Source organism: Lampris incognitus, chromosome 3 (assembly GCF_029633865.1).
Source record: "Lampris incognitus isolate fLamInc1 chromosome 3, fLamInc1.hap2, whole genome shotgun sequence".
In the NCBI taxonomy this organism is placed as follows: Eukaryota; Metazoa; Chordata; class Actinopteri; order Lampriformes; family Lampridae; genus Lampris; species Lampris incognitus.
This window is the reverse complement of record NC_079213.1, coordinates 83,676,427-83,688,307: the sequence shown is the minus strand read 5'-3', so window position 1 is coordinate 83,688,307 and position 11,881 is coordinate 83,676,427. Positions and strand designations below refer to the sequence as shown.

Sequence of the window (11,881 nt, the reverse complement as noted above, 5' to 3'; positions counted from 1 at the left end):
TGCTGAACAGTTTTTTTTTTGAGTGCGTGTTGGTTATATATTACGATGTGATGCTCTTATCAGCAATATTTGATATTGCTCTGATGTTTCTCATGTGTTGTAATACATGTGTGAATAAGGTAATCGTTGTAAATCACATTTCAGTGGCCTTACGCATACGAAATAAGTAGTGATTGTACAGAAAACAGCTTGTGTTCTATTATAACAGGTGTCTGAAATTCAGATTTGACCAGAAATCTAAAGCGCTTTGAGTGGCTGTTGCAGCTAGAAAAGCACTATATAAAATGTAACTTGATTGATTGATGTGTATTCATGTTGCGTTCACACACACACACACACACACACACACACACACACACACACACACACACACATTCTTCTGTTGGTTTACTCACCGCAGGCTTCACACTCCATCACAGTGTTCTTGAGAAAAATAATCTCCTTTATCTAGTGAGAGTATTATTGATTAGTTGAATTGGTTTATATACAGTGCATCTGGAAAGTATTCACACCCCTTCACTTTCCCCACATTTTGTTATGTTACAGCCTTATTCCAAAATGGATTAAATTCCTTTTTTTTCTCATCAATCTACAGACAATACCCCATAATGACAAAGTGAAAAAGGTTTTGTAGAAATTTTTGAAAATTTATTAAAAATAATAAACTGAAATATTGCATGTACATAAGTATTCACACCCTTTACTCAGTACTTGGTTGAGGCACCCTTGGCAGCGATTACAGCCCCAAGTCTTCTTGGGTATGAAACTACAAGCTTGGCACACCTATATTTGGGGTATTTCTCCCATTCTTCTCTGCAGATCCTCTCGAGCTCTGTAAGGTTAGATGGGGAGTGTCACTGCATAGCTATTTTCAGGTCTTTCCAGAGATGTTCAATGGGGTTCAAGTCTGGGCTCTGGCTGGGCCCCTCAAGGACATTCACAGACTTGTCCCAAAGCCACTCCTTCGTTGTCTTGGCTGTGTGCTTAAGGTTGTTGTTATGTTGAAAGGTAAACCTTCGCCCCAGTCTGAAGTCCTGAGCACTCTGGAGCAGGTTTTCATCAAGGATCTCTCTGTACTTTGCTCCATTCATCTTTCCCTCGATCCTGACTAGTCTCCCAGTTCCTGCCGCTGAAAAACATCCCCAAAGCATGATGCTGCCACCACCATGCTTCACTGTAGGGACGGTATTAGCAAGGTGATGAGAGGTGCCTGGTTTCCTCCAGACGTGACGTTTGGCATTCAGGCCAAAGAGTTCAATCTTGGTTTCATCAGACCAGAGAATCTTGTTTCTCATGGTCTGAGAGTCCTTTAGGTACTTTCTGGCAAACTCCAAGCGGGGTGTCATGTGCCTTTTACTGAGCAGAGGCTTCCGTCTGGCCACTCTACCATAAAGGCGTGATTGGTGGAGTGCTGCAGAGATGGTTGTCCTTCTGGAAGGTTCTCCCATCTACACAGAGGGACGCTGGAGCTCTGTCGGAGTGACCATCAGGTTCTTGGTCACCTCCCTGACCAAGGCCCTTCTCCCCCGATTGCTCAGTTTGGCTGGGCGGTCAGCTCTAGGAAGAGTCCTGGTGGATTCAAACTTCTTCCATTTACGAATGGTGGAGACCACTGTACTCTTCAGGACCTTCAAAGCTGTAGAATTTTTTTTGTACCCTTCCCCAGATCTGTGCCGCGATACAATCCTGTCTCAAAGGTCCTTTGACCTCATGGCTTGGTTTCTGCTCTGACATGCACTGTCAGCAGTGGGACCATATATAGACAGGTGTGTGGCTTTCCAAATCATGTCCGGTCAATTGGATTTACTATGGGTGGACTCCAATCAAGATGTAGAAACATCTCAAGAATGATCAGTGGAAACAGGATGAACCTGAGCTCAATTTTGAGTGTCATAGCAAAGGGTGTGCATACTTATGTACATGCAATATTTCAGTTTTTTATTTTTAATAAATTTGCAAAAATTTCTACAAAACCTTTTTCACTTTGTCATTATGGGGTATTGTATGTAGATTGATGAGAAAAAAAGGAATTTAATCCATTTTGGAATAAGGCTGTGACATAACAAAATGTGGGGAAAGTGAAGGGGTGTGAATACTTTATGAATGCACTGTAGATGTAATACAGTGTACATGGTGCCCTGGCCCTATATACTATGTATATATTCTGAACTTGTAGATGTATATATTTAGTTGAATCACTCATCAATCCAAAATGAGATACTACCTCATTTGTAAAAACAGATCTATCTATCTATCTATCTATCTATCTATCTATCTATCTATCTATCTATCTATCTATCTATCTATCTATCTATCTATCTATCTGTCTGTTTGTCTGTGAGTATGAAAGAGTTCATTTGTTGTATGTTGTAACTATCTAATATGTAACCATTTTGTGAGAAACTTTACTTTGGCTAACATATAACTAACAACAATCCAGTGTGGTTTTTCGAAAAGTCCTGTGGTTATTTTTCATGTGTAGGTGCCACATACTTTGAAATGGTGGATTTCTCGTTTTGCAGTGAAGCTCTGTATATTGACCCCCACTAACACACTTACGGGCATAGATGCAGGCGGCCTGAGATGAGCCGGCTGACAGTCACACACACCCAGCCCGAGTTCTCCATGTCTGTAAATAACTTTACCTGTTGTTTCAGCAGTTCTTTGATCTCAGCCAGGGCAAGGTTGGTCCCTTTGATCTGATTGATAATTTCTCCATCTGAATGAAGAGACAAAACATTAATCTATTCCAGCAGCAAATAGCAAATATGAAAAATTGAATTTATTTTTACAGATGACACTTGTTTCACTGCGGTTATCAATTTTCCTACCCAAAGAAATTTACACAGGAGTGACTACTTTTTTTTTTTTTTGGTCCTGGGCTGTTCCAGTGGCATCTGGACACTGCTTGGCATCCCGCTCATCATATTCTTCATAATATCCTCGTTTAATGTTGTATTCTGTAAATTGTGTAAACACAACATCCATTGCATGCTGTCTGTCTTGGGAGAGATCCCTGCTCTGTTGCTCCCCCTGAGGTTTCTCCTATTTTTTCTCCCTGTTAAAAGGTTTTTTTTTGGAGTTGTTCTTTAGCCGATGCGAGGGTCTAAGGACGGGATGTTGTGTTGCTGCAAAGCCCCTTGAGGCAAATTTGTAATTTGTGATATTGGGCTATACAAATAAAATTGACTTGACTTGACTTTTGTTTTGGTATAACTGGACATTTTGATGGAGCATCTTGACATGTTGAATGGTTGCCTTTTAATTTGTCACTATCAGGCACTTTGGCACTTTACCCATGTCAGCACTTCTCCCAACTAGCACTGTTTAGATTTCCCGTTGCAAATAGTGGGTAAATTGCAAATAGTGCAGCCGTATGTTTTGGAAACTCAGATGACAAGAGGAGCAGAGCTGTCAACTGATCACCACCTGGTGGTGAGTTGGATCAGATGGTGGGGAAGGCTGCCAGACAGACCTGGCAAACCCAAACGTGTAGTGAGGGTGAACTGGGAACATCTGGCGGAGGCCCCCTGTCCATGAGGTCTTCAACTCCCACCTCCGGAAGAAGTTCTCGTGTATCCCGAGGGAGGCTGGGGACATGGAGTCTGAGTGGGCCATGTTCAAAGCCTCTATTGTAGATGCGGCAGGCAGGAGCTGTGGTCATAAGGTCATCGGTGCCTGTTGAGGCGGCAACCTAAGACCCCGCTGGTGGACACCGGCGGTGAGGGAAGCCATCAGGCTGAAGGAGGCCTTTTGGACTTGGTTGGCCCAGGGGTCTCCTGAAGCAGCAGACAGGTACCGGAAGGCCAGAAGGGCTGCCGCTTCAGCGGTCATGGAAGCAAAAACTCAAGTGTGGGAGGAGTTCGGCGAGGCTATGGAGGAGGACTTTCGGTTGGCCTCAAGGAAGTGCTGGCAAACCATCCAGCGATAGGGTCCGTGGTGGTGTAGCGGTCTAAGCATCGGCTTTGTGTCGATGCAGTTGCCCACTGGAGACCAAGGTTCGTGCCCCGGTCTCGTCAGATCTGACTATGGCCAGATTCGATGAAGCAGCAATAATTGGCAACGCTGTCTTCAGGAGAGGGGCGGAGTCGGCTTGTGTTCGTCACATGAATGCGTCTCTGTGTGTGTCGGAAAAAGCAGTGGTTCGGCCTGGATTCGCCTTGTCACTAAAGTGACGAGGCGTCTCCTTTGAGACTGCCGGCCGGAGAGATGCAGTTGGCAAATGCATACAGTACGAGGGTGGGTGTTTGAATTAGAATAGGGAGCGATTGTCCACTAAATTGGGAGAAAAGGGGAAAAAATCGAAAATAAATTTAAAAGGAAAACCATCCGGTGACTCAGAAAGGGGAAGCAGGGCTTGACTCAGACTGTGTTCAGCCACGGAGGGAAACTGTTGACCCATACTGGGGATGTTGTCGAGCAGTGGAAAGAACACTTTGAGGAGCTCCTGAACCCGACTAACACATCCTCAGTGGAGGAGGTAGAGTCTGAAGACTCAGGGGAAGCCCCACCCATATCCCTGGCAGAGGTCTCTGAGGTAGTGAAAAAGCTCCTCGGTGGCAAGGCACCGGGTGTGGACGAGATTCGCCCTGAGATGCTGAAGGCTCTGGACATTGTTGGGCTGTCTTGGTTGACACGCCTCTTCAGTGTCGCGTGGAGGTCGGGGACAGTACCTGTGCAGTGGCAGACTGGGGTGGTGGTTCCCATATTCAAAAAGGGGGACCGGAGGGTGTGCTCCAATTATTGGGGCATCACATTGCTCAGCCTCACTGGAGATATATATATATATGTGTGTGTGTGTGTGTGTGTGTGTGTGTGTGTGTGTGTGTGTGTGTGTGTGTGTGTGTGTGTGTGTGTGTGTGTGTGCGTGCATGTTTGTACCTATTAATTTTTTTCTAATTTTTTTTTGAGAACCAACACATACTTAAAAGTCATGAGCATAGCATATGCTTTAAAATAGCTAAAGAACAACTGTGAAATATTTTCCCCAGTTTTTGTATACATCCATCCATCCATTATCCAAATCACTTATCCTACTAAGGGTCGTGGGGCTGCTGGAGCCTATCCCAGCAATCATTGGGCGGCAGGCAAGGAGACACCTTGGACAGGCCGCCAGTCCATCACAGGGCCGACACACACACACACATTCACACCTAGGGACAATGTTTGGTATTGCCAATTCACCTGACCTCCATGTCTTTGGACTGTGGGAGGAAACTGGAGCACCTGGACGAAACCCACATAGAAATGGGGAGAACATGCAAACTCCACACAGAGGTTGGCCCGGGATGACCCTCAAGGTTGGACTACCACGGGGCTCAAACCCAAGGACCTTCTTGCTGTGAGGCGACCACGCTAACAATCCATCCATCCATTATCTTAACAGCTTATCCTGCTCTCAGGGTCGCGGGGATACTGGAGCCTATTCCAGCAGTCATTGGGCGGCGAGACACCCTGGACAGGTCGCCGGGCCATCAAACAGGGCCGACAGATACACACACACACACACACACACACACACACACACACACACACACACACACACACACACACACACACACACACACACACACACACACACCTAGGGACAATTTAGTATGGCCAATTCACCTGACTTACATGTCTTTGGACTCTGGGAGGAAACCGGGGCCCCCAAAGGAAACCCATGCAGACACGGGGAGAACATGCAAACTCCACACAGAGGACAACCCGAGACGACTCACCAAGGTTGGACTACCCCGGGGCTCGAACCCAGGACCTTCTTGCTGTGAGGCGACCGCGCTAACCACTGTGCCACCGTGCTGCCGTGCTAAGCACTGTGCGGTTTTTATATACGCCTTTGAAAAAAAAATAATATTTACCATTAAAGCAAAGCTAATGTGTAACATTTGATAGATTAGATTTGAACTATGATGAAGAGAAACTCCAATGGCTTCTAAAGAAGCTCACACCAAGAAGAGGTTAAAAAACAGACCAGGGTGACAGAGGTGTTAATGCCATCCAAACGCAACAGGGAGTGTGGTACAAAATCAACAAAACTCATTACTGACATCTAGGTGAAACAAACTAAATCAAGATGCAGAGGAGGATGGTCTGTGGGAAATCGAGCGTGGAGAGAGAGAGCGAAAGAGAGGGAGAGAGTGTGTGTGTGTGTACACAAACACTCCAAATGTCAAGGTATGCCCAAGAGTAAACAGAGGGATTAGTTTCAGACAAACTCAGTGATCTCCAGTGCCATCCAGTAAGCCTCTATTCAGTCAACAGTGACACGACGTTCTCCTTACACTTCATCATTCCTCCTGTGGACACTTGTCTTGGCTGAAGATCTGCTACTGACCCAGACAACTGGTGGGCCTTTATGGAGAGTATATGACACTCAGTACAGATGTCTTTTCATGAAACAGCATCGCCGGCTGCTTGTTCATTCATCATTTTCACTGCCTCTGTCATCTCTGTGTACCAAGACTGGGCCCTAAGGTTTCTGACCAGGCTTTCTAAAACCACCCAAAATACTGAATCATATCCGCTGTCAATGCAGTCTCTGATGCTCAGCAGGCAAGAGATGTTTGAACCAGTATCTTTTTTCTGATGCCTCCTCAAAAGTGAGTTTCCAGATATGAAATGAGTTTCTGGAAGGAATGATTAGTGTGTAAAAAGAGAGGTGGAGCCATGCAGAGCATAGTGCCATAGGAAAGCCTGGTGGGTGTTTGGGTCTCACTCGGGAACATCATTCTGGGATAGAAAAGACAGACTACTTTCAAATACCTAAAGAGAGACTTGGAGACACTGTAGGAAGTTTGATAAACTGGGGGAAGAGGACAGTAGGGAACAAACTGGCTTGGTTGATTTTATCAAATTTCTCTCTAATGATGAAAAAATGATCAAAAGATGAGCTTTTTACATCGCACTGTGGGGTTTTTTTTCCCTGCCCATCATGTTGATTTGGATAAGGTCAATGTCAGCCTGTGCCTCATCTCCTTTGGATTGTGTGTGGGGTTTTTCTTGAATGAACAGAGGGGAACCTTATACAATTAGTTTAGATTGAGTCTAAAGGGGAAAAGAAATTGTCAGGTTTTGTTTTTGTAGGATTCTGTTATATTGGGTTACATACCAGTCAGTTCAGTCCAGGGACATGTATGGGGAAGATAGTTCAAGACATCAACAAAAAATATACACTTCATGAATCAACTTTGTCTCGGTTATTCTTTCCTTTTGAACTTAAAGGAGTAAAAAAAAAAAAGTGTCAAAAAAAAAAGTGGGAGGCGCAATCTACCAGTGGCAGGTAATGCACCCTGATGCCCGCCCTTAAATTTTGAAAATGATTGGATCCAATAATTCCCTCCTGCACAAACTCTCATCTTAATTTATGGTGCCTTGTGGAAGTGAGATTTACTGGACTGCGTGGTCTCGGATCATCTCAGGGAGGTGTTGGCGGCCTGCTGACTGGAGAAATGATGCTCAGTGAGCCTCTTTGCGGCCAAGGAGCAGCTGGTGTTTTGAGTGCATCTCCTTGAAGGAGCCCTGCTGCTTCAGCTGACTAACTTGCCCCCCACTCCCCACCCCAATCCCCCCCTTAGGGGCAGAAGTCCTGGGGCAGAACTCTCATGAGCATGTAGGAGAGGAAGTGTGGTCTTCCCATTAGTAGTATCTCTGTTGACTGAGTGAATTCCATAGGAAAAAGCCCTGCACAACATTGGCGGTAACTCGGTTACTACAAAGCTTAACCGAAATCTTGTTTTTTTTTGGTGTTTCAGTTAGTCAGCTGTGTTCCTTAAAGGGCAAAAGTGAATCTGGCTTTAGGAACCGAACTTCTACTGCTAAATACCAGGAGCTTGTTGTGTTTACATACTCTCAAAAGTTAACATCAGCTTGACTACCCATGTAAAATGGAAAGTTTTTTATTCAGAGACAAAATAGATTGTAACTCTCTCTGAGGGTTTGAAAACATCAGCTTCCCGCTCAGATGGGTTTTGTTGAGTACTGAGTTGAAAGGGCCCACTCACCTCTCTGTCCGGCCGTGGTGTGCTCCCCCACCCAGAGAGTGCTTATCAGCATCAGGAACCGCAGCATGTTGTCGTGGAAGAAAACCTCTGGTGTCTGATGAAGGTAGATGAGGCCCCCGGCTCTCAGGCTTGCTGACACACTGTCGAGTCCTCGCCCCGTCTCCTGTTTTTTCCTGAGCAGGGAGCCAACTCCTCTTCCAGGTCTGAATCCTGCAAACTGTTTGATGTCTCTTCTCCTCTCCATGGCTTTTATATCATCTCCCCACCTCAGTTTCATATCACCTCCGCCTACCCAGAATGCTCCCCAGAAAAAGAAAAAAAACCCTCCACTTTGGAATGCCCAGAGAAGCAGGAAAGACTGCCAAAGTTTGGATTACATAACACCGGGGGTGGAGGTCATATTCTGTTGTCTATTCACCTCAAGCCAAAATGATATGAGAGCACTAAATATGTGTCTATAAGCCTGAATATTAGACAAACCATCTAATACGTGAAGCCATGGCTGTTTTTGTTTGTTTAGTTGAATGTTTGGTTGGTCAATTGATCAGTTGGACCACTTTAAATGGAAAACTGAAATTATTTTCCAGTTTGGACAGTGAATCAGTAGGGGTAAACTTGAGCTGTTGAACCAGGTACTAGTTGAAAGCAAACGGTAACTGATTTCATCTTTTGCTACTTCATCACTCTTTGTCTGTGAGTGATTTTATGTGAACTTATTTCAGTTAAAAATAGATTAACAACTGGGTGGCAGGGCCTCCTGGTCACCATGATAAAGAAAACATTTTTTAATTAAAATGTCAAAAGTTAGATACCAGCAATTATCTGTGTATTTATCAACAGCCAAGTTTTCTGTTGAAGTGTCACTGAGCAAGACATTAACCCCTAACTTGTTGAAGGAGCGTATTTTAAATCACTTACCTTAAAATCAATTTTCTACTACTACTACTTCTGTTACTACTACTACTACTGCTACTACTACTACTATTACTACTACAACTACTACTGATAATAATAATAATAATAATAGGGTGGCATGGTGGCTTGCCAGTTATCACTGTCACTTCACAGAGTCTGCTGGGTTTGATCCCGGCAGTGTTTGTGTGGAGTTAGCATGTCCTCTCTGTGTTTCAGTGGGTTTGCCTCCACAGTCCATAGGTGTGAATGTGAGTGAGTATGGATACAGGGATGGACTTGCACCCTGTCAATGATATCGTCTAACCTTTTGCCCAACGCCTGCTGGGGTAGGCCCTGGCACCACACAAGCCTGAATTCCATTGAACAGATGAATGGATTGAATGAGTGGTGGTAAATAATTCCTCTGTGGATTAGCAGCACACCCCACTCATCATTAAATGAAATGACAACACTTTAGCAAGATACTATATGTAGCCCCCTACTATTAGCCCCGTTTTTCTGCAAATTCATAATTCTCTGGCCTCTGGTTCTTTTCCAGACAGTTTTAATCATGCCATTTTTCACCCATTGCTAAAGAAACCTAATTTGGATCCCCTGTTCTTAAGCAACTACAGACCAATCTTCAAATTGTCTTTTTTATCTAAGGTTCTGGAGAGTGTAGTTCCATCTCAATTGATTTCTTTGATGAACACTAATAGTGTTTTTAGCAGTTTCCAGTCTGGTTTTAGGGCACTTCATAGTACCAAGACAGCTCTAGTTAAGGTTACTAATGACATACTGCTGGCTGCAGAAAGAGGTGACAACTCGATTTTAGTTCTTTTAGGCTTAAATGCTGCCTTTGATACAGTTGATCACAGTATCCTCTTACATCGCATACTTGGGTAAGCATCAAGGGCTTGGCTCTTAGTTTATTACACTCTTAACCTCAACAACAGAACTTTTTCTGTTGTTCTGGGTAACTCTACATTCTCGATGGTTCAGTTGAATTCTGGTGTCTCTCAAGGCTCAATTCTTGGCCCCCTTCTGTTTTCTATATACATGCTGCCTCTTGGCCAGGCCATTCAAAATCATGATGTGTTTTACCATTTTTATGCTGCGGACACACATGCCACTAAATCCCATAGATCCTAGTGGCCTAGCAAATCTCACAACTTGCCTCTCTGATATTAAATCCTGGATATCTGACACTTTTCTTAAATTTAATAAGTCTGAGGTCATTCTGTTCAGTCCCCCAAATTCCATCAGCCCTTTTGGTACCAATGTTAATGGTCTGTCAGTTGGTCTTAAGCAGGCTGCTATGAAATATTCGACGCTAACCTTGGTTTTGATAATCAAATCAAACATGTTCAGTCATGCTTTTTCCAGCTCAAGGTAATCTCTAAAATTAGGTCATTTCTATCAATCACCAATCTACAAAAAGTTGTACATGCTTTTATCTATTCTTGGCTTGACTATTGCAACACACTTTACTCAAGTATCAGCAAGGGCTCCCTCCACCATCCGCAGTTGATACAAAATGCTGATGCTCAGCGCATTACTGGGACAAAAGGCATGACCATATCACTCCTGTGCTTGCCTCCCTACACTGGCTCCCCATTATATTTCAAATTGATTTTAAAAATGTATTGCTCACTTTTACAGCTTTAAATGGTCTTGCTCCGAAATACATTGATTCATTGACCTGGTATACGCCCTCTTGGCCATTAAGATCTGCAGATGGAGCCCTGCTGGTTATTCCTAGGTCTCAGTTTGTCAAAGGGTGATTGGGCTTTTGCTGTGAGAGCACCAACATTATGGAACTCTCTTCCTGTTGAACTCAGATAAACCCAGTCTGTAGCTTCTTTTAAATCTCATCTTAAAACTTTTTTTATGAAAGCTTTTACAAATGTTTGACATTTATTTATACTCTTATTTTTGTAATTGTTTCAATTAACAAATTGTTCTCTTCCCTTGTGCTCTTATTTTATGGTGTTATTTGTCAGTGCTTTTAATTCATTCTCTTACAATGTTTTTCTTTTGGGGTAATTTGTATCTGTTTTATCCTATTCTGTGAAGCACTTTGTTTAGAAACGTTCATTTAGAAAAGTTCTATATAGTTTATCATATATAACCCTCACTGACCAGAAGTCGTACCTGTGACTTATTTAAGCTTTTGATCAACTTTAAGTAAAAACTTGCCCGATCTTCACTGCAATTTTCTTTTAAGCAAGATAAAGAATCATTTGTTCCTTCAGTTTAAAAGAGACCACGTTCTTTAATGGAAATCAGCGGAAAAAAGGCACAATCTGCATGAACACAATTCACATCACTTGTCATGGAAAGCTGAAAATTTGATTAGAACATTTGTTGATTGAATAGGAACCCTCTTTTGCCACTAGACAAGCAGAATTTTTTGATTTGTATATATATGTGTGTGTGTGTGTGTGTGTGTGTGTGTGTGTGTGTGTGTGTGTGTGTGTGTTTGAGTGGGAGGTTCCTTACATGTATCCAAGCTCTGTGTGTGTGTTTTGTTTTGTATATCTTGTTTGCCAGTAATGGGGCCAGCAGATGTTGGTAACATTCCATGCAGGCACCCAGGAGGCTCTTGAGCACCTTGACAAGCTCTCACCACTGTCAGTACATCCATCCCTTAGCAGGAGGAAGAAGGGGGAGAGAGAGAAGAGAAAAAAAAACAACTTCCTTTTGTTTACTGGAAAAACAAAAAGAAAATGCTTATATGCATCACTGAGAAGTTAAACAAAACGTTACTATCTGCCACCCTAGACAGATTGCCATGAAGACAAAAAAATAATAATTATAATAATGGTGTAACGCCGTGTGTTTGGACCCAGTCGCAGAGAAGAGGCCGTTTTAAGTACTAAGTCGCTTTACTGGACTTCGGCAAACACACAATAACCAAAAAACCACTGCCAAACAGGGGAGGCAAAAATGCAAACAAGAATAAACAAAATACTAAACAGGAA

General features: G+C 43.4%; 1 protein-coding gene across 1 annotated transcript in view; it reads right to left on the bottom strand.

Annotated features, from left to right (window-relative positions):
* Positions 1–8,203, bottom strand: part of comp (cartilage oligomeric matrix protein) — a 20,636-nt gene extending 12,433 nt beyond the window's left edge. The window contains exons 1-3 of the mRNA XM_056277576.1: positions 8,004–8,203; positions 2,646–2,719; positions 396–447 (exon numbers count right to left, since the gene is read on the bottom strand). Coding sequence (XP_056133551.1) covers positions 396–447; positions 2,646–2,719; positions 8,004–8,070 — 193 coding nt within the window. The 5' untranslated portion in view covers positions 8,071–8,203. The remainder of the gene's footprint in view (positions 1–395; positions 448–2,645; positions 2,720–8,003) is intronic.
* Between the last annotated feature and the right edge of the window lie 3,678 nt (positions 8,204–11,881).